Below are 27,590 nucleotides of genomic sequence, written 5' to 3'. Positions count from 1 at the left end.
CTGATTGGTGGCAAGCTAGTCAGCGTTTTCTTAATGGCACAAATGATGAGCAGCCTCCACTTCCTCCACTTCGAGAGCCATCACCTCACCCAGAGCCATCACCTGATCGACCCGACTATACACCTCTACAACGAGAGCCATCACCTATCCCGTCATATCATCGAGCCTCTTCTCCACCATCACCTCATGATAGGCGACCGCCAAAGATGCCACGACTTCTATCTCCCTGTTCTCCACCTCCACCTCCACGGGATGAGTCAAGGGAGTTACGTGATGAGGTCAATGCCTTGCGTGAGGAGATCGGTACTCAACGCGATAACGATGGTGCATGGCGTGTGGAGGTGTCTACTTTACGTGGTGAGGTTGCCGCTCTACGTGAGATGGTAGTATCGTTGCAGAATGAGGTTCATACTCTACGCAACGAGGTAAGTTTAAGATTTTCCATATTTAACTTGATGATAATTTTACTCGTAATTTCACTTAGATTAACCATTTCACTTAAATTGCTTAGTAAATTTATTCGGTTGCTGCCAATTCTGGTAAACTGTGTATTCTTTATCACTGTGAAGTTAGTATTTGTCTTTGATTTGTCTTTTGGTTGAAAGTAAATTTGTTCGGTTGCTGCCAATTCTGCTAAACTGTGTATTCTTTAACACTGTGAAGTTAGTATTTGTCTTTGTTTTGTCTTTTGGTTGAAAGTTTGAAATATATTTGACTTTGTTTTCACTGTTTAAATATCATGTATGTTTATTTACTGATATTTGTATTTAATTATTTAGCGGACCGATAAGGTGGATGCTTTACGTCGAGTTTTTCTTGCACGACATAGTTCACGCATCAGACGGCGTGCACGCGCTATTAAGTCTCTGTATACCCCAATAGTGCGAAGACACCGCAAAAAGAAGCTCGACTCGCCTGTCATCCCTTAAGAGTCCACTCCTATCGTTGAAGAGGCCCCTATCATTCCTCGAGAGTCCCATCCCACCGTTCAAGAGGCCACTGTCATCGTTGAAGAGGTCCCTCCCACCATTCAAGAGCCCGATTCACATGGCGTCATACGTAGGATTCTTGAGAAACCCTCTGACGTGCCGAACATGATGGATTCAAGTTGGCTCTCGTATGAGTTACCGGCCAGTACCATACCGGTATCTGAAGTGGAGAGGAAACAACTACCGGACATAATTCTAGATAACACCCTTTGGGCTAAGACCGCAGTTGATTTTTATCTACATGAGCGGAGCCAGGGGTGTTTCACTGACATATGCAAGCTCAACGATGATATCTATTTGTTGCTTGATCGGTCTTGGTGGGGCGTATTATTAGGGGTCGAAGACAATGGCTATTTCGATGGAGGGGTAAGTCTTATATTTTTCTTATATTTTAATTTGATTATTTTTTTTTAAATTTATGTAAGTTACTAATATATGTCTTTTTTTGTAAAACAGCATATCGATGCGTGGGTGTCAAGTCTTCTAATAATTAGGAAACTTAAGGAAAATAAAAGAAATACACGATATACAATTATGCTGACGTCTTTTAACGCCGTTCACTTGAAGAATCAACGAGATAAATCATTTGCGTTGGGCAATGGACAAGCTAAACTTTATCCTGCATGGTGGGAGGTCGATAAGGTTAGTGTTTATTTTAGATTGAGTTTAAAGGTATTCATAAATAAGTGCGCAAATGAATGAATTGTTACTTATGATTGCAGGTGTTTATCCCTGTTTTGGAACGTAACCATTGGCTTCTCGTCGAGCTTCAGATCCCATCCCTTAAGGCAATAATATATGACAGCATGATAAATTACATATCATTGGCTGATTTAAGAGATATTATTAATGGATGGAGCTCTTATTTGGCTAAATTCTTGGATGCGATAAATTATTGGACTCGTTCTGGAAACAAGAAGCCAAAGAAGCTCAATATTACAGTTAGCAGAGACGAGACCGCACCACAACAAACGAAAGGACCCAGAGGGGATTGTGGTCCTCTCGTATGCTTGGCGTTGGACCGTTTGATCACAGGAAGTATAAAGTATCTACCTCCCACCGATATAGATAGAGCTGCAGTAGGCTTGTGGTTTCGGCATTATATGGCTAGATCGATATATATGAGACGCTGCCTACCTGCATCCGCGTTATAAAAATGTCCATAAATAATTGGTATGTTTATAGGCTTGTGGTTTGAAAATGTTTGGTTAAGTACCTAGAATTCAATAATTTGCTGTTTGTAGGTTTTAGATGTGTAGAAAGTGTTGTTTGAGCAAATGTTTGGTTTATGCAGGTTAATCTCAGAAGTGAGCTGCGTGAAAATGATGTATGGCTGCAAAAGTTGATTCAATAGTAGAAGTGTTATTTTCTCTAAGAATTATTGCTTATTTTTTGATTGTTTAATTGATTTGTAAAAGGTGATTTGTAAAAGCTGATTTGTTTAATTGATGTTAACATAATTTTTTATTTGTGCTTGTTTAATTGATTGAAATGTAATGGTTGATTTTGTTGATTTCAATATGCATTATGTTGAATGCAAAAAGTACTATCGCAATGCGAAATGAAAATTGCAACGAGAGAATCGCAACGCGAAATGAAAATCGCAATGAGAGAATCGCAACGCGAAATTAAATTCGCGTTGCTATTTTCATTTAGTATTGCGATTCACTCGTTGCGATTTTCATTTTGCATTGCGAAATTCGCGTTGCGATTTTCATTTTGCATTGTGATTCTCTCGTTGCGATTTTTATTTCGCATTACGATAGTAATTTCCGCGTTGCGATAGACATTAAGATGATTGCCTATTAAGTGATAACAACTGAACAGATCATGGCAATTTTCAAACTCAAGTTACTAATACATGCCTAACTAAAAATGTTAAAAGTTCACACATAAAATCTACATACTACAACGTTTGCATTTAAAAATCACCTAAGTTAACAGTCCCAAAAGGTGAAGCCAGTTGTGATTGGGATTTTAAAGATGATTGCGATTTTGATTGCCTTTTTCTTGACACCATATGAGCTTTGGATTTTGATGATGATCCATATTTTGGTAGAGGAAAAGATGATTGTGATGGCACTGGTGATCCACATGTCAACCTTGTATGACCACTTTCCTTGCACCGACTACATGTCGATCTCTTCTTCTCTTCACCCTTAGACGGTATACGATCATGACTTTTTGGTCGGCCAGGTAGCCTTCTGTCCATGGCTAGTGGCAAAACTGTTTGTAAGTCATCTGGTATGTCCCACTCAGAAGGATGTGGAATAGGGTAGACAATCTCGGCATAAGTCTGTCGATATACTTCTGTAGTGTAGCAATCCATAGCGTATGTGCCATTTCATACAACTACACGTCCTTACATTTAGATCGACAAGCCCATTTAAGTTATTATCCAGTACTTCAAACAAAGTGTTTGAACATGGTTCAACTCTCCATGACGTTGACTTCACAACACGTTTCGTTATCTTTTTTTCAGTCCATGGTGTAACACGATGTTCCAATGTTCCTATAAATTTAAATAAATAATACTTAGTAAAATATATGATAAGTTACGAATTCAAAGAAATAATACCTGCATGGTTTCTTTTCTTGTAGTACCACTATTGAATAGAGGCTCGAAAAAACTCCATTAACATAATAATGGGTAATTTCCGGGAATGACGACTTAGAGCGTTGATTGATTCTGCACTATTAGACGTCATGAAACCATATCTTGCTCCAAGTTGATGTACTCTTGACCATCTTTCAAACCCGACATCTTCTAGTGTTTGAGCACACTGAGGCAAAACACGTCTTAAACAGTTTATATGCTTATTGAAATCCACTTCTCGATAAGCTTTTACAGCCTTCCAGTATGTCCATTTGTGCTTTTTTATACCAGCAAACCTTGATTTTAGATTTCTATACAAATGAACACCACAAAGTCCATGAAAAGCATCTGGGAAACACCTTCTAACAGCGTTGTCAATTGAGTTTGCCCTATCGGATATGATTGTCAGATTGCTAATAGGACCTATGCAATCCCTAAGATGCCCCATAAACCATGTCCATGAATCAGAGGTTTCAGATTTGCCAACCCCGTAAGCTATTGGCAATATCCCATTGTTAGCATCCATGGCTACTGCTAATAAGTTTACTCCAAGGTATCGACCTTTCAAATGTGCTCCGTCAACTATAATAACTGGGCGCATGCAAGTAATAAACGAACGAATCTACAAAATAATATACACAAGAAATATAATCATTTAAATGTGAAATGCATGTAACTAACAAAAATGAGTCAACAAAATTATATTGATTTACTAACCGCAACACCAATGGCGATAAACAGCAACTCAAATCGTCCATCTCTATCTGTTTTGATATGAGTTACCAACCCAGGATTTTCAGCTTTAAATTGTGACAATAAGCCGACATTTGGGCAAACGATGCTTCTGGCGACCCCCCTCAACAATTCCAAGGCATAACATTTGGCTCTCCAAGCTTGAGAATATGATATACTAATCTTGAACCGAGCATTCATGTCAGTCATAATTTCATGTCCCCGATATACTCTGCCATTCAAAAACATTAACTCATCCAGAAAACCACCCAACACCTTTTTGTTTGCCTGTCTATGGTGAGGAAAAACTTGGGTTCTTGAACATGTATGTTTATCAATAAAAGTCCTAACTTGAAATATTTCGCAATCTTTTATCCTCTTTGCAATCATACGCCACGTACAGTTTTTTTCAATCATACACCTTGTTTCGAAACGATCTTTGCTTGATTTGTTAACTTTTAGTTGATAGCCATCTTCCACACATTTCGTATACAAAGCCATCTTCAAGTCTTCCTTTGTATCAAAACAATCATCTTTCTTGATACGAATAACTTTTGTGTAACAATCAACTGCTTTCTTTACCAACTCTTCTTCCGGTAGCTGAAGTAATTCTGGCATATTCCAGTTATACTCCCGTGGCATTTTCTTTTCTTCGGGGACTTTTTTTCTTCTTCTTTTTCTTCTTCAGGATTATATGAATTACAGAATGGATGTTCAACATGTTCATTCACAGTTGTAACTTCCTCCTCATTATCATCAACAACATCTTCCTCGGCAACGGCTGTTTCATCATCAAAATTCGGGTATTGACCAATATCAAAATCATTACAGGCAGGGTCTGTTTCTTCTTCTGAAACATCATCAAAATCCGAGTATTGACCAATATCAAAGTCCGGGTATTGACCAAGATCAAATTTCGAATACTGACTAGTACTCACAATTTTTTCTCTTGGCTCATCATCGTCTAATTGATCAATACGAAAACCGGAATTTGGTGCTGAAAGCTGATTTGGATTAGAGAAAGGTTGTGGGTTTTGAGACCCGCTTAGTTGATTACTACCCGCTACTGACCCAACAATACTACTTCTAGGTTCAACAACATACAATGTAACATCATCACTTGAAACACTAATGTAAGCAATGAATCGTTCAACATCTTCATTGTCGGTTAACAAATAAACTTTACCATTTCTCAGATAAGATAGCCTAAATCCACTTAAGGGATCTAAATTCAATTTCTTTGAAACACGTAACATTAAAGTTTCATAAGTTAACTTTTTTAATGACAGTTTTAGTTGAAGATTCATGGGTAAAGGCATATATTGTAAAACACCATGAACATTCTCCCATAACCCTCCAAAACACAAATCTATCCAAACATGATCAACATTAGATGATTTCATGGTTGTAAAATAATTTACTAAACAAACGAGATGCGAAACTAAGACCTGTTACCTGATGGGGAAGGATGTCGTTGGATATAGGAACGGATGTCGCCGGAGAGAGTGATAGATGGAGATGGAATGAGTTGCGATTTAGGGATTTAGGTTATGAGTTGTTGCTGCTGCGTAGATATATACACAAAAAATTTGGCTTGCGAAACTAAAACCTGTTGCGAACTTTGAAACTCGCATTGCGATTCTGTATTATCTCGTTGCGAAAGTCAGAATCGCGTTGCGAAAGTCAGAATCGCGTTGCGAAAGGCAATCAAAATCGCAATCATCTTCTTCAAAATCCAAATCACAACCGGATTCACCTTTTGAGACTGTTAACTTAGGTGATTTTTAAATGCAAACGTTGTATTATATAGATTTTATGTGTGAACTTTTAACATTTTGAGTTAGGCATGTATTAGTAACTTGAGTTTGAAAATTGCTATGATATGTTCAGTTGTTATCACTTATTAGGCAATCATTTGACCATCGCAATGCGAAATGAAAATCGCAACGATAGAATCGCAATGCGAAATGAAAATCGCAACGAGGGAATCGCAATGCGAAATCAAAATCGCAACGCGATTTTAGTTTCGCGTTGCGATTTAGTTTCGCGTTGATATTTTGTCGTTGCGATTTTCATTTCGCGTTGCGATTCTCTCGTTGCGATTTTCATTTCACATTGCGATTCTTTCGTTGCGATTTTCATTTCGCATTGCGATTCTCTCGTTGCGATAGTCAGTTTCGTGTTGCGACAGTCTATTTTGCCTTCAACATAATGCAGATTGAAAATCAACAAATCAACTATTACATTTCAATCAATTAAACAAGCACAAATAAGAATTATGTACACATCAATTAAACAAATGAACATTTACAAATCATTTTTTACAAATCAATTAAACAATCAAAAAATAATAATAAGAAAACTGCATTTCACGAATCATTTTTACACCCGTACATCCATTTCACACAGCTCACTTAAGGATTAACTTGCATAAACCAAACATTTGCTCAAACAAGACTTCCTACACATCTAAAACCTACAAACAGCAAATTATTGATTTCTATGTACTTAACCAAACATTTTCAAACCAAAAGAAGTATATATGTTAACAAAACTTGCATTTGACTTACCAATTAACAATGGATACTTTCATAACGCGGATGCAGGTAGGCAGCGTCTCGAATATATCGCTCTAGCCATATAATGCCGAAACCACAAGCCTACTGCAGCTCTATCTCTATCGGTGGGAGGTAGAAACTCTGTGCTTCCCGTCGTCAAACACGCCAAGCACATGCATACGAGAGGACCACAATCCCCTCTGGCTCCCGGCGATTGTTGTGGCACGGTCTCGTCTCTGACAACTGTGACATTGAACTTCTTTGGCTTCTTGTGTCCAGAATGAGTCCAATAATTAATCCCATCCAAGAATTTAGCCAAATGAGAGCTCCATCCCTTGATAATATTTCTCAAATCAGACAGTGATATGTAATTTATCATGCTGTCATATACTATTATCTTCAGGGATGGAAGCTGAAGTTGGACGAGAAACCAATGACGACGTTCTAAAACAGGGACAAACACCTATAATCATAAGTAATAATTCATTTATTTGCGCACTTATTTATGAACACCTTTAAAAAATTTAAAAAATAAACACTAACCTTATCGACCTCCCACCATGCAGGACAAAGTTTAGCTTGTCCGTTGCCCAACAAAAATGATTCATCTCATTGATTCTTCAAGTGAACTGCGTGAAAAGCCGCCGGCATTATTGTATATCGCGAATTTATTTTATTTTTCCTAAGCTTCCTTATTATTAGAAGACGTGACAACCACGCATCGATATGCTGTTTTACAAAAAAAAGACATATATTAGTGAATTACATTAATTTTAAAAAAAATTAATCAAAATCATATATAAGTCAAATATAAGACTTACCTCCCCATCGAAATAGCCACTGTCTTCAACCCATAATAGCACACCCCACCAAGATCGATCAAGCAACAAAAACATTTCATCGTTGAGTTTGCTTATGTCAGTGTAACACCCTTGGCTCCGCTCATGTAGATAAAAATCAACTGCGGTCTTAGCCCAAAGGGTATTATCCACAATTGTTTCCAGTAGTTGTCTCATCTCCACTTCAGATACCGGAAGGGTACTAGCCGGTAACTCATACGAGAGCCAACTCTCATCCATCATGTCCGGAACCGGTGGGGGTTTCTCAATACTTCGATATATTACCCCATGTGAATCGGGCTCTGGAATGGTGGGAGGGACCTCTTCAACGATGACAGTGGCCTCTTGAACGGTGGGGGGGACTCTTGAGGGAGGATAGGGGCCTCTTGAACGATTGGAGGGGACTCTTGAGGGATGACCTCTTGAGGGATGACAGGTGAGTCTGGCTTCTTCTTGCGGAGTCTTCGCACCATTGGGGTGAACGGAGACGTAATAGCACGTCCACGCCGTCTGATGCGTGAACTCCGTCGTGCAAGGAAAACCCGACGTAAAGCATCCACCTTATCGGGCCGCTAAAAAAATAATACATAAATCAGTAAATAAACAGACATGATATTAAACAAAGACAAATATGTTTCAAACTAGCATTGTATTCACCCAAGTCATTATTCTATCATAGTTCACAAAATGCTCAGATAACATTCCAGAAGTAAGCACTTATATAAACATTTAAAAGGATAACATATATAAACATTCCAGAAGAAGAATAGTTTACTTTCGCAACACGAAACTTAAAATCGCAACGCGAAAATGACTATCGCAACGCGGAAATGGCTATCGCAATGCGAAATGAAAATCGCAACGACAAAATCGCAAAGCAAAATGAAAATCGCAACGACAAAATCGCAATGCGAAATGAAATCGCAACGACAAAATCACAACGCGAAACACAAATCGTATTGCGATTTTCATTTCGCGTTGCGATTTTGTCGTTGCGATTATCATTTCGCATTGCGATTTTGTCGTTGCGATTTTCATTTCGCTTTGCGATAGCCATTTCCGCGTTGCGATAGTCATTTTCGTGTTGCGAAAGTAAACTATTCTTCTTCTGCAAATTGAAACTTAAATGGATTGCATTACTTCAACCAAAAGACAAAAACAAAACCAAAAACAAATACTAACAAAAACAGTTTAGCAGTATTGGCAGCAACCGAATAAATTACAAGTATGAAAAATCTTAAACTTACCTCGTTGCGTAGAGTATGAACTTCATTCTACAACGATGCTACCATCTCACGTAGAGCGGCTACCTCACCGCGTAATGTAGACACCTCAACACACCATGCACCATCGTCTTTGCGTAAAGTACCAACCTCCTCACGCAAGGCATTGACCTCATCACGTAACTCCCCTAACTCATCCCGTTGAGGTGGAGGTGGAGAACAGGGAGATAAACGTCGTGGCATCTTTGCCGGTCGCCTATCTTGCGGTGATGGTGGAGAAGAGGCTCGATGATGTGACAGAATAGGTGATGGTTGTCGTTGTAGAGGTGTATAGTTGGGTCGATCAGATGATGGCTCTGGGTGAGGTGATAGCTCTGGGCGAGGTGATGGCTCCCGAAGTGGAGGCTGCTCATCAACCGTTCCATAAAAAAAACGCTTACTGGCTTACCACCAATCAGTGGCAAGCTCAGCTTCCGTGGGTGTCAGCCTCTGTAGAGGAGTGTTGGCCTCCTAACAATATAAAAGCTCAAACAAAGTTAAACGTGTACTAGTAATAACTTGTTTATAAACATATGGTAGTATTTATGTTAACTTACATTATTTATTGTCGTATACCGTAGTAAATCTTCCCATTGCAAGGTCCGTTTCCTCTTCCAGGAAATAGCCCTGGGAATATCATTTGAAGTTTTTATTGCATATGTCTTCATGGCGGGAAAGGCCTCAAATATCCAAATCTACAAATAATATAATAACAAACATTAGTAATTGTTAAATAATTACTTATAATTTTGGAAACATTATATAAAAATTCTTACCTTAAAGGCTCAAATAAAGCCTGTCAAAGTGTATTTGGAACCATCGCCATGCAAACTTTTTCGATCATCCAAGGCAGACGATAACTTATTCCATGTAGCTTTCCATAAATACGAGCCCCACGGAAACAGGTTCCATGCATTTAGGTCTTCTACCAATTTGATTAGATCATTTGGAATAGGTTGTCTGGCCTCTCTACCTAAAAAGCCGGCATGCAAAAGAATTAGAAGGCATACTCGGACAACGTCGACGTCATCCATCAGAGTAAAACCATCTTCCTTATTCAACAATCTTGTCAGGTCTTCTACGTGTAGATTCGGCCTCTCCAGCTCAAGAAAAACCCGGGATAGCCATGATGGGCGGGTAATGTGTCTAGTGTACCGACCTACATCATCGTGTTCGAAGCGTAGACCGGTGATTAAGCAAAACTCCTCCCGCCCAAAACACGTATACGCCGGTGGAAAATCAAACCATATCTCTTCATCACGACGTTGTATAGTCTCTGGTAGATCGCTAGTCATGGTTTGAAGAAACAGGTGTGTCAACATCGCATCTCCACCGGGATGTTGTACTTTCAGCCATGGCCCAAAGCATGTATCCTCAAACATTTTTCTTTGTGCAGGTGAAAGCTTCGACGCAATTGTTTTGGCCAGGCTGACTTTATTTCTTAAGGTCAATTGAGCCGAATAAAAGTTCTAAAAAAACAATAAACATACTAAGTTAGATATACCAAAAACTACATTGTGAAGATATACCAAAAACAATAATAAACATAAAGAGTAGTAGTTTATTCTTCAAACTTAAATTTGCAACACTGTGAATTTCGTATTTGTCTTTGTTTTTTGGTTGAAGTAATGCAATTCATTCAAGTTTCAATTTGCAGAAGAAGAATAGTTTCTGAAAATGAAAATCGCAACACGAAAATGACTATCGCAACGCGAATTTGACTATCGCAACGAGAGAATCGCAACGCGAAACTAAAATCGCGTTGCGATTTTCATTTCGCGTTGCGATTATCCGTTGATTTAATAAGCAATCTAAGTAAAATGGTTAATCTATTATTGAAATTACCAGTAAACTTATCATCAATTTCAATATGAAAAACCTAATAATAATGCAAAAATTTCAAAAAGAAAATAATTAAAAAACTAACCCTCGTTGGTTGATTTGGTTGATTTTCCATTTCTGATTGTGAGGGTGGCTCTGAGAGATGGAGATAGACGGATTTCGCCGGAGATGGGGACGGATTTCGAAGGAGATGGGTGAGAGAGTGAGAGATGGAGATGGGACTGAGTTGTGATTTTAGGTTTTAGGTTATGAGTTGCGATTTCGGGATATACTGTGGACGGTTCAGTGTTCCAATATATTAATATTCGTGTTTGGAATTTAAAAATAAAATACTTGGCCAGGATACTAATGGCGCTTTGAAAATCGCATTGTGATTATGTATTATCGCGTTGCGAAAGTCAGAATCGCGTTGCGAAAGTCAGTATCTCGTTGCGATTTTGTATTATCGCATTGCGATAGTAGGTATCGCATTGCGATAGTCAGTATCGCATTGCGATTTTCCCAATTCGCGTTGCGATTTACTTATTCGCATTGCGAATTGGGAAAATCGCAACGACACTGTAGACAATCGCAACGCGAAATGCAACGCGAATTTGCGATAATGGAGATCGCGTTGCGAATTAGCGATCGCATTACGATTTTATTGGTCATTTTGGCAAATCCGGAAAAAATTAGTTAAAATCGTATATTATATGGGATTTTTGGTCACTGAGGTTATTTTCTCATTTCAATAAGGTCTTGCTCCACGTCAAACAATTTCCAGATAGAATAACAATTATAACAAAAAGAACAGTTCCAAATAATTTATAGATCTGCATATAGTGTTATATCCGTAAATAGATATGGGTATTTGTTTCACACTGTTTTTCAATGTAATTTATGATTCATTGATTTCAACCTTAACAAATAGGCAAAATACTAACTCAAAAAAATTATTTTGATTTTCATGATTAACTTAATTCCGATTGTTAATATTTAGACTTCCCAACCATAATTACGAAGCAAAAAAATGCATTAATTCGACTTTTAGAACTGTAAAATGTTGTATACATGAGAGTCAGTCCAGTCCTACATGATCAGCCTCTATATAAATCAATATTACAAGTACTGCGGTGGGTGTGTGGTCAATAGTCTTTTCACATGAACCGGGGGTTCGAGGAAATTAAATTGAGGGTAAATGACACTTTTAGTAACTGAAACATTATTTTTGTTCTATTTTAATATCTAAACTTTATTTTTCCCAAAATAATATCTAACGTTTAGTTTAATTTCAATTTGATATCCCATTATTAAAAAAATTAATAGAACTGTTGATGTGATATTTTTTTTTCAATAATGATATAGCATTACTTTATAGTGAGACATCAATATAACAGTTAACCTTTTAACAACGAGTAGCTAAATGAAACCTAAATTAAACATTAGATATAATTTTTAAAAAAACTTGGGTATTTAAATAGAATAAAAGTAATAGTTTAAGTATTATATGTGTAGTTTACCCTTAAATTAATCACGGACATGTTTAAACACTTTTATGAATATTTTACTCAACTCAATGATGTCAAGTTTATTAATACATTGATGTTAACTGTAGTTATGTGTCTAAGTAAAAAAATTTAATTTATTATAATATAAAATTTATATAAATTTAAACTTAAATTTAGAAATATTAATAAGAGATTGAGTGGGAGAGTTATTAATACATGTGTAATACTCGATTCAGATTAATTGATCAATATATTGGATACCGATATTTATATCAGAATAAAAAAAATAAAATAATTTTTTATTTAAAATAAGAAATACATATTTTTTATTCAAACTAAATCATGTGAATCATTATAAATTACTAAACAAATTAAATTATTGCAAACTCATGTATAATTCATATCAAACATAGCATATGATAATTTTTATTATATTAAAAAATTGTTAATATTTAAATAGTTGATAATGACATTTACTTTTTATTTAATACATTATTTTTTGGAAACAAACTAAATAAGATGAGTGGGAAGACAGTTATTTCTCTATCAGGTACTTATTTATTATTATTTTAAAAAATTATATTTTTATTTTAAATTATCCTTAAAAATATAAAATATTATATTAATATTTTTAATTTATGAAATAAATAATTATCAAAAATTAATATTTTTAAAAATTATACTTCTAAAATCATATACTAATATATATCATTTTTTAATTCATCAAAATACACTTAAATTTTTACTTTTCACTTGATAGTACTTTCAGCTTTGTTGTTTCTCCATAAAAGAAAAATAATAATTATCATATCAGAAGAACAAAAAATGAAGCTGATAAGTACCATCAATCTCCAAAAATATGGTAAGAAAAGGATAGAGAGATTCTAATAATAAATTCATTGGAAGTTATGTCTCTTAAAAAGATGATTATGTTTAATATCCCAGAACTGATGAAAATAATAGCAAATTTTAAAAGATGTATCTAATCCTAAACGTCGCTAATAGTACGGTACGACGGTGAAAAAATTATTAGATAGTTCTAGCTCACCATTTCATCTATAATCCCAACCAATAATATTTTTTATCTCATTTTTCCCTCGAGGTGAGTCTTCATCTCTTTCTTATGTGTCAATGAAAAATAGACAATTATTTAAAATTTATTTTAGAATTTATAGTTCACATTCACCATACCATGAAATAATTTCTCATGGTGGTGGGACAAAAATTAGGTACAAGTTATTTTGTCTTAAAACTCTAGTCCACATTGATTTATGACAGGCACAAACGCTTTAGTACATACATATGTTTTACATCTCTTTCATTAATCCATTAATTTACATCAAATACAATAAAATTATATTATAAAAATAATTATTTTGACTTAATTTACTATACTCAAACGATTTAATATATTTTTCCGTTAAAGTTAACAAATAGCTAAAAACAATATATATAATATAACCCTCAAAGTTGTAGTCAAAATTATTGTACGTTCAAATACACACTGAGGCATGAAGTTTTTTTTGACTAATAATACATGAAGGTTATCATTTGCTTAACCATATTTAAATCACGATCTTTAAGATAACCAATGAAGGCTATCATTTGCTTAAACATATTTAAATCACGACCTTTAAGATAACCATATGGAATAAACCTAAGACTCAACCGACTATGATAATAATTTATTTCTTTACAGTTATTTAAACCATGCTTCAATTAGAGGGAAATAAGACCTAAAAAATCACTTCTACTGACGAACACGAAGGGGTTTGGGCAAAGAAAGGTTGGATGCCGAAAAGGTTTGCAGTTTGCAGTCAACAGAGATGAACCGAGCATCGACAGACACCATGTTGATTAGCTGCAAAAGCACTCGCTCCAGATCTTCGCCATCGCTCCATTCGCGAATCTCAGCCTTGATGAGCATAGGGTTCCTGCAAATTAGATCCCAAACTGGGAAGTTCTTCCTTGGCATCATATAGTCACCCTTTCCCAGCTTTAGGGTCGGGCAAAAATCGCCATTACCATCTCCAAGGTATATGATCTTTTTCTTTCCCCCTAACGAAGCTTGAATCCTTTCCATAATCAGACCCTGTTGAAAAACCAAAGCACGACGCAAATATTAAAATTTTTAGCATCGTACTATATTATTTAGAGATTTATTTACCCTCGCCAACACTCAGAAGTCAGAACAAAGAAAGTTGGGGAAAAAGACATTAAAAATAAATATATATATGACATCTCCAAGCTAGTTGGAATAGAGTACTATTATAAAATAATAAACTATAGAACGAACTTCAATTAAATAAATGATCGATCATACCTTACACATATTTGGTGGGCAAAGATTGAGGCTGCAGCCATGGGAACACTTGGTGAAATCATGGCAAGGGAAGATCCTCAGCCTTCCTTCTTCATTAACAAAGCCCGGATTTGAGGTGATTTCAGAAAAATATTCCTTCAGTCCAAGATGATCCAGGATTGTCTCGATGAAGAACATGTTTGCATCACTTAGGATCCTCAGCTCACACCTGAAAAAGGGGGAAAAAAGAACATCGATTACTTTACAGACAACTAAACATGCTGTAAGAAGTAAGAAGAGAATGATACCCTAAGGCATGAGCTGACTTAACAGCTGGGACGATCCTAGGATGGATAGGAGTTCGTTTCAGAACCTCAACAATGTCATCAATGGTTTTTCCTTGTGCATGGATCTCTTTCATCATCGTGTCCTGTAATTTTATGCCACCAAAAACGTAAATGTATTTAAGTTTTAGACATTGGGTTTAATATTTATTATTCAAATGGAAAATATAAGTACGGATTTTATACCATGACAGAATTCCAGGGCATGGTAGGGAGAAGCTGGTTAAACAAATCGGTAAAACCCAGTTCATCAATAACCCAATTATCACTATCACAGTCAATGATGGTTTTGTCAAAATCGAAAACCACAACGATTCCAGCCATTTTGGATGCAAAAAATAAGATTGAGAAGAGAGACAGAGAATAGAAAAGCTCAAAAACCCTTTTTTTTGGAAGAGGTTTCCAAGTGTTGTAAGGTCATGTAAGAGAGCAAGGGTATTTATAAGCAGAGAAAAGGAAGTTACTGGTATAGGAAGAAGGGTTGAGCATGCAGCAGGCAGTTTAATCTTAGCTAAAAGACTCAGGCAGATCACCACGTATCCTTGGGACCGACCACCTTTGGCAAAACCTTCATTTGGAGAAGTTGACAATCAAAGTTTTTCACGTGGTAGGGAAAAACATTTCAAATATTTATAAATTATTTTTCTAATTTTCAAAAGATGATAATAATATCTTTCAAATAAAAAAGTACCTTTTTCAGGTGGTAATTTTCTAAACAAATAGATATTTTTAAATAAAATAAAATATAAAAATAATTTTTATTCATTGACCCTATGCTACTTATCTACAAAATAAAGATTTTTATGATAAAACAATTAATTTAGTTCGTAATAAAAGTAAGTAAAAAAATTCTTTTTAGAACGTTTGTAGTTGCCTAGTTGGACCATCATAATTATCATTAAATTAAAAATATTTTTATTTTTATCATTATCATTAACGTCAATTAATATAACATGTTCACGTGTAATTTTTTAATAAATTAATAATCTTTCATAAGATAATAAACAGTTAAACACGTATCAATAATATTTTGTTGATTTAAAATAATTTAAATTTTATAATTTAGAATAATTATAATAATAATTTGGTATATTTATGAGAAAGACGTTATATAAATTATTATTCTTTGAATCTAACGAAGATGTAGTAATATAAAGTTGGTATACCGATAAACTGTTTTAGTAGCGTGTCATAGTGAATCTCATACGTGGAACTTTGAAGTTGCGACAGCTCACCTCAGATTCTCGACAAATTTTATTTATCTCTTTTGCTATTGGTTGCAAGAAACTAACAATCCAACTTCTCTTGTCCCTTCAACTTCAAGTTGTGAACCATTTACATTTGTCCTGTAATGATTTTGTTTGAATATTGTATATATCTATAATTTCTCAAATATATGCTATTTGTTTGCTTATACACCCTATCTCTATTTCGCCACTTGTCTGCTTTTTACCTTCTATAATTTTATTTTAAAATTCTAGAATCAATGTGAAAATCATGAAGCATTTCAATAAAAATTTCTAGGGTTTGTTTGAATAAGAGATTTTGGGTTTCTATCGAAAATTTTAAATTTATTTATTTAAAAAATTATCATAATATTATCTATATAAAAATTTAAAATCTATGAGAAAAACTAAAAGGAAAATTTCGTAACCTAAATCTTTTAAAGTTCATCTAGAGAGGTGATTTTTCTATTAAAAAAATTATCGTAATATCATTTTACTTAATACACAAGATCTCATCATAAAATATAAAAAAAATTAATATTGATTTATATTGGTTCTACTTCAGTTGTATACCTTTATTATATTGTTTTTTATTGCTAATGATTCGTTTTTTCAGTTCTCCCTTTTAAACTTGATACCTTTCAAGAATAAATAATGCTAAGATAAATCACTATTTTCCCACAAAATCTTAAAGAAAATTTTCACAAACATGAATACAAGTTTAACGAAATATAACACCCTAATTCAATTCGACTCAAAAATCAAATATTAAAGTATCATACACGACCACCGAGGTGGTTAACCCAAAAATTTTCTTTTAAAATATTTGTAAAACATCATACGAAATCATCCATCGAAGTCATAAAATAAAACCATAATATTAGAGTTTACAAATACGAAGAGCTCCCAAAATACATTCTAGAAATAAAATAGTGTTTAAAACAAAATAGAGTTACAACTGAATACAAAGGGTCTACAAGTAGTACACGCCCTCTAAATATGAATCAAGACGTACTTTGAGGCCTCGAGTGATCTAGAATTTCTAGAGACGATAGTGCTCCACAACAGTCTCCCAAGAACCTGTGCATGAAAACACATTTTGATTGATGAGCTTACGAGCTCACTGCCACCCTAGTAAATGTAATGTACTTCATGCATTCACTACACGAGCATGCTAGTAGCATAGGTGAGAACACATAAGGATGCTGACATACAAAGCTGATGTAGGCATCATGGTGTGGCTGAGGGTTCTGCATCTTGGAGCGCACACCCATCTAGCCTACCTAAGATTCCCTTGGGTATCTGGGTGAGATCTGGAACTTCATCGGAAACGTACACAGGGCCAACTTACTTCGTTGAGTCTTGGGGCATCTTATCCTAGTTGGTAACTAAAGTTCCTTGGCACTAGCCGATATATATCCGGATACTGCTAACAAACAAGACAATCATCAACTGCTAAAGTAATCCGAGTGTTATACAAAGACTAGTTTTATGTTATCCTAGTTGATGTTGTTTCTAGTTGTAACTGTGTTTATTATTGTTCTCACTTGTAGTTTTATCTTGGTGATGTTCTGGTGTTATTGGGCCCTTTGAGTCTAACCCTTTAATCATTTGGGTTTCTTACCCAAAACTGTACGCTGGTACGATATTGTGTCCTTTAGTATTGATATTGACCCTCAAATATCAATGCCCATCCTTGGTATCGATACTAAGAATGGCTACTGGAATCTGAGGGAATTAGGTAGTATCAATACTCTTAGCTAGAGTATTAATACTTCTGCAGTAGGGCATCAATACCAAAATTTGCTTCGATGTTTTAAAAATACACTCGGTATCGATACCCCTATTGAGAGTATCGTTACTCCTATTGAGAGTATCGTTACTTTACCTCTCAGTATCGATACTCACATGAGTACCGATACCAAAATTGGCTACCAGAATTTGCAAAGTGGTCTCGATATCGATACTCCTCATGTTAGTATCGATACTCGTTAAATGATTATCGATCCTCCTAGTCTAAAATTCTCCTATTTTAGGCTATCTAATGATCAATATTGGTATTGTTCTTTCAGTATTGATACTTAAACCCATAAATGCCCTGTTTAGGCACGAAAATGACTCCCCATTTCATCCAAAAGCCCTACTGAGGTTCTCAAACATTATTAGAGTTTTATGTATGATAGAAGGGGTCATAATAGGTCAATAAACATGCTGAAAAACACTAAGTACTAAGATTTACCATGAACATGCTTATACGCTTCATAACTCATGCAAACCAAACAAGCACACCTAGTGATCTACATGTGGTAAAGATGAGTTATAAGTGTGTTACCTTGAATCCTAATTTATGTTGAAAGTTTTCAAGTCTTAACAAGTGCTACTGGTTTGGGAGTTTGGAAAGAGATTAAAAACTCTTCCTAAAGCATTAATTCTCTTAAACGCATACTCATTACACATGGGTTTCTAAATCCCCACAAAAACCCATATTTAGTTACCATAACTAAAATTTATGCTTGAGGGCTTGAACCAGAGCTCTAAGGATGGAGATTACAATTCTCACCTTTGCAGACTCGGATTAGAAATGATGATCAATAAAGCTCCCACCTTTGTTCAAGATACCATGGAAGATGAGAGGGGTTTGAAAAAGAGAAGAAGACAAAGAGATATGATAGAAGAAAAATCAGACGTGATGTCATCCAACCTTAATTGCTTTCAACCTTTTAAACTAAAATTTGGATAATTGTTCCCTTGGTCCCTCAAGCTTTGGTCAAATTTCAAAAATTCCCCGTTTAACAACAATTGGGTCCAATCCAAGCCCAATTCCACTCAAACTTGGGTCAAGATTTCCTACAAGCTAATGGGTTCATCCAAGGCCCTCTCGAGTTAGTTCGACACTCCTAACCCTAGATTTAGGGCGTTACACGAACAATTAATTTACCTTTTAAAGGAATGGATTAAATCGTGTACTTAGCAACTATGTTGTTAGAAGTTTCTTTCCTCAATTTGGAGTTTTCAATCTTCCAAGGTTATACTCTTATCATTAGCTTGTATTGTTTAATACTTATGATTGTTGCATTCCTTTCTAAAGACAAGTGATCATTCATGTAATATCACTATCACAACACCAACAAAAATTTAACAACTTCGGTAATCTTAGTTTAGCTAAAAACATGCCTAATTTGTTCCTAATCATGCTCTAAATAGTTGGAGCACATTTTATGCACGTATTTACACATGTAAAACAAATTTTCACTCTCAAATCATATTTAAATCAAATTTTTGGCCATATGAGCACATTTGGTACAAAATGGAGTTTTAATTCACTAATCCATTGAATTCAAGCAAACACTGGTACTCCATATCGTTCGAAAAGCTCACCTAAATGCACCACGCCATTTACTTGTCCATATCACAAAATAAAGCATGCAGTTTAGTCTAAACATATATAATTCATGAAAATATGCTTATCATTATCACTCCATACTTCAAAACCATTAAGCTTAACAATTACAAGCCAACTTGAGGCATGTGTCAGCATGCTAGACAAAATACTACACCGTATACATGCCACTACTATAAGAGGGGATAAGTGGAATATATTTTGAGCAAAATATGACCCATTTGTTTATGTGTGACATCTCGATCGAATGTTACTATATAACTTAAATCTGTACACGGAAAAAAAATTGCACGTTAAATTATTTAAATTTAAAAATATTACAACTAATAAAATGAATATATTATCAAACTATTAAGTCAAAACATCATGCAAATATTTCAAATAACACTATAACATAATCATAACAAACATTGCGTGCAATATGACAAATATTTCTTATAATCATTTTTATTATTTACTTCTTGTTTACGCAAATGTATTTTTAGTAGGCTTCTACGTAAGGTGCACAGGTAAACTTGTAACGGTCTATAGCAGAGTGGGTACACAAAATGCTATCGTTAATACACACACTATTATCTTGACACCGAAAGTGCAAATTTGAATGTAAATTTTATTAGTTAAAACTTTTTGTATTACTAAAGGGTACTTTATGAGTCCTTTTCCTTAAAATTTTAAAAATACGTCTTTTAATTTAAAATTTTATGTTCATTCTTTTTTTTTAAATTAAACACTGGTATCCGAACTATTAACCGACTAATCCAGATAGGGTACTGCAGAGGCGAGAGCTATCCTCCCAACCCAGTTTGCTCTATTCGCAAACGTCATGATTTAAACCCTTAACCTTGTTTAAGGGACCTAGTGTCTCGTCCCACTAGACCAACTGCTTGTTGGTTATGTTCATTCTTAAACTTGGGAATTAACGACTTACCGTATTAAAATTTATTTTTTAAATAGTAAAGGAAGTTATATTACATGAAGATACTAGGTTAAAGATATCTCACTAAAAAAATTCTAAAATAACTACTAAATATAATCAATCTAAAACATCGACCATAGGTTTAAAAGAATGATTATAGGATTTTCGGCTTTATCCAAATCTCACTAAAACAAATTTAAGTCATTTTAAAAAGGCTATATCATAAATAAGTATTTAAAGTATACTTTTTTTCATCTAAGTACCTAAAGTATTTTTTGGGCAAAAATAAATACATGAAGTTATTTTTTTAAGTCAAAATAGGTACCTGAAGTATTTTATGTCAAAATAGATACCTAAACTATTCAAACTTTTTAATCTAAGGGTCCGTTTGTTTCACGAAAAACGTTTTTCAAAAAAATGTTTTCCTCATTTTCCAGTGTTTGGTTGGAGGAAAATTAGTTGGTCAACGTAAAATATTTTCCTGGTCAACAGAATTTCTTTCGTGTTTTCTGGAAAATGACTTATGGTCTGATTTTCCGTAAGTCATTTTCCGAACTTTTCACTTCAAAGAATAAATACTCAAAATAATTTTATTTTATAAATTTAATATTAATAAAATATTAATAAAATATTTTAATTTCATTTTAATCAAAATATTAATTATTAAAATATTTAAAATATATTTATTAATATTTTTAATAATATAATATAAATTTTTATTTTAATAATATATAATAAATTATTAATAAAATTTATATTATTTATTAATTTCATAGAAATAATATTATTAAATTAGTAATAATGAATAATATTATTTATATATTTAATATTAATATAACAATCTAATAATATTTTAATAAAGATATTTAAAATATACTAATTAACATTTTTAAAATATAATATAACAATATTAATTTAGTAAATAATTAATATAATTTATAATATTTTTATTTAATATTTTTATTAATAAAATTATAAAAATAATATTTTTATAATAAATAAATTATTTTAATATTTTAAAAATAATACTATTAAGTTTTATTATAAATAATATTATTTATTGTATTTAATATTTGTAATAAATAATTTTAAAAAAATTATCAACTAGTGGAAAAAGGGTTTAAACAACATCTTCCAAACATCGTAAAACGTTTTCCAGAAAATGTTTTTAAGAAAATGTAATTCATTTTATGAAAAACATTTTCCGAAAAACGTTTCAGTGAAACAAACAGACCCTAAGTTCTAAAAAAAGTTTATATGCGACATTAATTAAAGAAGGTACTTAGATGAAAAAAGTTGAATACTTTAGATACCTATTTTGACTAAAAAAAAATTTTAGATGCCTATTTTGACCAAAAAGATAACTTTAGGTACTTATTTTGACTAAAAAATACTTTAGATACTTAAATGAAAAAGATGATATACTTTATATAATTATTTTTTATATAAGTGTTTAAAAATAAGTTTTAACCAATTAAAAAATATTTGAATCATATAGCATAACTTATATTACAATTTTTTACTTTTGAGATTTAAAAATGTTTGATGAATTTCTTAATATCTTTACATAACATAACTTAAAAATATCATAATTTTCTAATTAAATTTGATTAATCCATTAATTTTTCCAAAGATTCATATTAATTATGTAACTTTAAAAAATAAATTTTAAATAAATTTTGTATAAGATTTTGTGCACGATATGACATATGACCAAATTTTAAGCTATTAATGTATCATAATTTTAAGCCATCAAGTGAAAATAAAAAAAATATATATAAAATTTATATAAGATAATTGTTTTTATATAAAAATTTTAATTAAAATTCGAGCGTATGACACAAAAATTTATATACTCCACAACTTTTTTTTTATCATTTTATACATACTTTTTTGTAAAAAAATTTGTTTTTAAGTTTTTCTATAACTTTTTTATTGAAAATATTATGCTAGATAATTTATTTTACACATTTTTCTTTTACGAATAGAATCTCATAGTTAAATCACGCAATATTTATAAAAAATTGCTTAATTTATTCAAGTAATCATTTGTTTATTTATGCTATTAATTAGCTTTACTTTAATCTTTTATAAAATAAAGTTGTCACACAAAATATATGAATAGATAAAGTAAAACTTTTTTTTATAATAGTAAGGTAAAACTTAATTTTACTACACGTTTTCAGTATGTATAAAGCGATTAAAACTCAAATTTGTAGAATGATTTTCATAAAGAAAGATTCATATAAAAATAAATGCATATACGACAATGATGAAACTTTAAGTTTTCACGTGTCAATAAGTCATCTACGTAAGTTTTTTTTATTAATAAAAACATATGCATATGATATATAATAATTTTGATTATAATAAATAAATTAAAAATATTATATAAAAATTAATGCATAAAACTAAAATTTAAACCAATTAATTATATAATAAAACATATGTATAACAAAGATTTAATACATATTTTAGTTCATCTACCTTTTTTTTACAATCAAATTGACTCTTTAACTTTCATTTTATCAATATCACTAGTTCTAAAATAATTTTTATAAAAAAATATATTAAAACTAGAAAAAAACATACAATATTTCTTAAAATTTTGAGTTCTTTTTATCGAATTCATGATATTTTAAGAAATTTTGTTTTTACATTTTTAATGAGCTTTTTTTAGAAAATTTTTCAAGAAAAAGCTTTATTTTTTTCTATTTTCCTTTTATACACAGTGAAACTTGTTTGGACCAAAGTTAATTTTCTTTAATTATTCGATCTATTAATCAAATAATTTAGATAAATTACATAAAAGTTTACTATAAAAATGATCCTTTCATCACAATTTACACCATTCACGCTATTTCTTTCTAACATAATATGCCAAAATACCTTCCACACAGAGGATATAATTATTGAGACTGAAAAAAATAAAAGTTTCACTAAAATAAAGAGATAAAAATATATATTAAATTTATAACTAAATTTGGAAAGATAAAAAAAAATAGTTTATTGTTCACAAACAGAGCTGAAAATTTACTATAAGACCTAATATTGATATTATGGATGCATCAATCAAATAAAATATCTACATATCGAAATTTTATTATCTCTGAGTGTGTATATATAATATTAGTAGATAAGTTGAAATTTAACCCGCAAATTAGTTAAAATTACTTTAGAATCCAAATAAAACAATGTACAATATTTTCTTTAGCATTCCTTTATTTTACTTATAAATTTGAAGGAATAAAATAAAATAATACATAATTTGTTTAATAATTTCAAACCAGACAGGCAGACCCATCATTTTATCCTATTTAAGTTCTATTAATCTTTGGCCTTGAAAAAGGGGGTTGGAGTTACCTTTATTTATGTAGCGTGATCAAACAACTTTGAAGAACTGCAAGGGGGTTCACAAAAGCACATGTAAATAATACATAATCTTTTCTTCGGCCTTTATCTATTTTACCCGTTATTTTACTGGTCTTGGATTATTATTATATTTTGAACGGTTCAAGGAAATTCGATTTGGTCCAATGTGAGGTCAAAATCTGTTTGATAGTCCAAATATCCAAGAATCCAAAGTGGGTCGAAGCCCAAAGTCCGTCAAGTTCACAGTACGGTCCATATTTCAGGGTCCAAATCCATTTCGGGGCACAATTATGGGAGCTCAATTTGCTTTAATTTTTTAATATGGCTTTTTCTTAGGGGAGAGCACTTTTTAGAGCTTATGTTAAGATGTTAGTTATAATCAGTATCAGGTAGCAGTAAATCGGTTATATTGTTCTATTGTTATTTTTTGAAATAAATGCAAAAATTGAAGAACAAAAAACAAAGAAATGAAAAGGATAAGGAGCTTACGAGATTTGATTTAGTCAGAATAGAAAATCTGCAAAAAGAGAAGACAAATCAAAGACTACAACCTAGATTTTTCAGAAAAATAAACTGATAAAAAAGGAACATGCATACACAAACCACACTTGCAGTCATGGGAAAAAAACACCTAACGCGACATCCTGACAAAAATAAAGATAAAGCACACAGACTGCAAAAGGTATGACCAAACCCAGAAAAAGGGGGGAACAGAATTCTTCTTCTTCTTCTTCTTCCTCTTCTTCTCTTAAGCTCAACTTGGGGAAATGATTCAATGAGGGTCCTGGAGTCCTGAAAAAAATAGTTAAATCTTTCGAAGAATAAAGAAATAATAAGGAAAAACAATTGAAACATTACGAGGATCGCAGGTACTTTAGCTTTTCTGTGAGGAAGGGATAAGATGAGAATCAAAGGAGGAGAGATGAGGCAGTGCCTTTGGGTGGAGGAGACTTATCAAGTCTAAACAAGGGGGCCCTTTTATAACAAAACAGCTCAGGTAGATTAACCCTAATTCAACCCATGACCCGACCCGTATGCTAAATTTTACGTTCCTTATTTGTTTTTTCCCTTAAAAACAAAATCTTCAAAAGAAAAAAAGCAAAAATAACTTATTCTCTTAAAAACAGTAACTATGCTGAGATTCATGTATTATTTGAAAATTTTATTTTATTTTTCTTCAATTTTATATTATTATTTTTTAATTAAAATATTATTTAAGATTCAAGTACACGCAACTTTAACTAAATTTTCATGCCATGATTCGAAATTGAGAGTAGTTGTTAACTATTAACCCTTGAATATTTGTCAGTGACTTTGGTGAGCTAATAATTGGAGTGCGTAGCAAGAACCAATTAATAGGTATTTGATAAAAACCATGACATAACAATTTGGATAAAATCGTACGCACATGAGAACCTATTTATTTCTCTAATTAATGTTCGGATGACCTAAAATAAATTTGTTTTTAATTTAATATATCTTCCCCAAAACCAAAGTGGTACAATTTTGTTTAACCTTGCTCATACTTATTCTGGACCGTATTAACTCATAGCATGGAAAAGGCCCAATTTGATTGTCACACATGGAATTCAAGGGCCTGGGTTGACAGTGACGTTGCACTGATTTGAGGGCTGTCTTGTAGGCTATAAATATTTGCTTCTTAAACGAGCAGCGATTAGCACCACTAACGATGAATATCATTAATTTAATTTATAAAAAATTAATTTCCAAAGGACTCAACGTATAATTATAAATTAGTTAAAAATTTAAAAAAAATATTTAAAATAAAGGGTAAACTATATTAGTGATCATCTAACTATTGTCCCTTTTCATTTTGATCAATATTTTTTAAATTTTGTCAATCATGTCAATCAACTATTTAAATGCATTCAATTAAGCCACTTTCCGTTAATATTTAACGAATAAACTGATGTGACATTTAAAATATTTATTATAATTACACATTTGATCACTGTTACTTATATATTATATCAATTTGGTCTTAATTTTAATAAATTAAAATAAACTTAACCCTCAAATTTTTAATTTTAAAAGATTTTAAAGTTACGGCATATTCCATATTTATAACAAAACAATATCTATGTTTCTTAGACATTTCATATATTTGTTGAAATATTCACATTTGATAAGTTTTGTGGGTAATTAAATTAATCCATGTTCATATGATTATATTATGTTTTAGTAAGATAGGTTGTAATTAGAGTTTATATTATGTTCTATTCATACAATCTGTAATCGAGTTTGAATAGTCACCGACTTAATTCACAATTTGACCCTTCAGTCAAATATATATGTTTTTAACTTTGCATCCCAATCTTCTGGTTCCATTTCTACATGGCATTATATAATTCACAAGCAACAAAAGGTCACCGGTGCAGGGTTTTCTCAATGCCTAAGAAAATTTGCGGGTTTAATGACCAAATTACGAAAGCAAACTGTTAAGAACTATGCCGATCCATTCTGCTTGAAAACAATGCAGAGTTAAAATTCTAAAAAGAATCAATGAAAATAAGACAAATCCATGTAATAAAAAGACAATTTGAGAAAGGTGGTAAAAGTTGTACGGTGCAAAGAAAATAGAAGAGCACATACAACTTGAAACATCTATCTAGCTCACTTCCTGCCACTGCCACTGCCACGAACCTTGCCTGTTCTTCTTCTTGACACCAGACTTAGCTACCTTCGGACTCCTGTGCACGGCACTCAACCTTGCGAGGGCTGCTTCCGTCAGATCAGGCCTGTAGTAGTTGTCTTTCACCTGTGATGTTTGAAGCATCCATCATGAGAAAAAATATTGATAAATTATAGTAGAACATTGTGGTCAGAAATAGGGGTGTGCATTATCGGATATTATCCGATCCGAATTTTCGGATATCCGAAAATATCGGATACCTAAAGTAATGATCCGTATCCGATCCGAAAAAATTGGAAATCCAAAATTTCGGATATATCCAAATATCCGGATCCAAATCCGATTTTTCCCGCAAATAATTCAAAAAAATAACATAAATTAAAATATTTATATTTACTTGTTTTCCAACAATTTGTTTATGTAATTACATGCCCCATTACAATTAAAATTTTAAATAACATAATACAATAAAATAGTCCCCTAAATGTTAAATAGCATAAAGTAGTGTACATTATCAACACAATAAACCAACACAAGATGTGCAAAATAAAAATATTACATAAGAGTATTAAGTCTCAAATCAACACAATAAAATATACATTTATGTTTAAACTTTAAATATTGAATAAACAAAAAAAAGAAGCAAACAAACATAAAAATAAACTTACCTTCCTCCAACTCTTCCAAGGCAATTACATTTTCCTCTATTCGAGAGGTGCGTAACCAATCTTGAGTGCAAAAAAGTGCTTCAACTATTTTTGGAGTCAATGAAGTGCGAAAAGAATCATGGACATGACCCCCCGTACTAAAAGTCGACTCAGAAGCTACAGTCGAGATAGGTATGACAAGTACATCTTTAGCCATCCTACGAAGAAGCGGGTATCTTTTTGGTTGATCTTTCCACCATTGTAGGATATCAAAATTTAAAACATGAGACTCACAAGCATCTTCTAAATACTTCTCCAACTCATTTTTATTGGCACTAGTTAACAAACAACCCGTATCCCTTTGAAATTTTGAAGCCATAAGTTGTTGAAGATCAATCTTACCTCCGCTTTGAGTCTCACCTTGA

General features: G+C 32.7%; 1 protein-coding gene and 1 long non-coding RNA gene across 5 annotated transcripts; both read right to left on the bottom strand.

Moving 5' to 3' along the window:
* Nucleotides 1-13,206: 13,206 nt before the first annotated feature.
* Nucleotides 13,207-15,369, bottom strand: LOC120194112 (inorganic pyrophosphatase 1-like). Of its 3 annotated transcripts, none has more exons than XM_039196507.1 (5): nucleotides 15,138-15,369; nucleotides 14,916-15,037; nucleotides 14,629-14,836; nucleotides 14,054-14,397; nucleotides 13,207-13,217 (listed from the first exon to the last, which is right to left on the bottom strand). In XM_039196507.1, exons 1-4 carry the CDS (start codon nucleotides 15,273-15,275, stop codon nucleotides 14,056-14,058), a joined length of 810 nt encoding a protein of 269 aa, XP_039052438.1. In that variant the 5' UTR covers nucleotides 15,276-15,369; the 3' UTR covers nucleotides 13,207-13,217; nucleotides 14,054-14,055. The 3 variants fall into 3 exon arrangements, with proteins under 3 accessions (XP_039052438.1, XP_039052437.1, XP_039052436.1); XM_039196506.1 differs by lacking the exon at nucleotides 13,207-13,217 and adding an exon at nucleotides 13,499-13,509; XM_039196505.1 differs by lacking the exon at nucleotides 13,207-13,217 and having other exon boundaries at nucleotides 13,983-14,397.
* Nucleotides 15,370-19,760: 4,391 nt separating this feature from the next.
* LOC120194102 lies at nucleotides 19,761-24,802 on the bottom strand. Of its 2 annotated transcripts, XR_005522940.1 has the most exons (4): nucleotides 24,463-24,802; nucleotides 24,355-24,382; nucleotides 23,857-23,893; nucleotides 19,761-19,845 (listed from the first exon to the last, which is right to left on the bottom strand). It is a non-coding gene; the product is annotated as an uncharacterized LOC120194102 (long non-coding RNA). The 2 variants fall into 2 exon arrangements; XR_005522939.1 differs by lacking the exon at nucleotides 19,761-19,845 and having other exon boundaries at nucleotides 23,786-23,893.
* Between the last annotated feature and the right edge of the window lie 2,788 nt (nucleotides 24,803-27,590).

Source organism: Hibiscus syriacus, unplaced genomic scaffold (assembly GCF_006381635.1).
Source record: "Hibiscus syriacus cultivar Baekdansim isolate YM2019G1 unplaced genomic scaffold, ASM638163v2 tig00116997_pilon, whole genome shotgun sequence".
In the NCBI taxonomy this organism is placed as follows: Eukaryota; Viridiplantae; Streptophyta; class Magnoliopsida; order Malvales; family Malvaceae; genus Hibiscus; species Hibiscus syriacus.
This window is presented reverse-complemented; position numbering and strand designations above follow the sequence as displayed.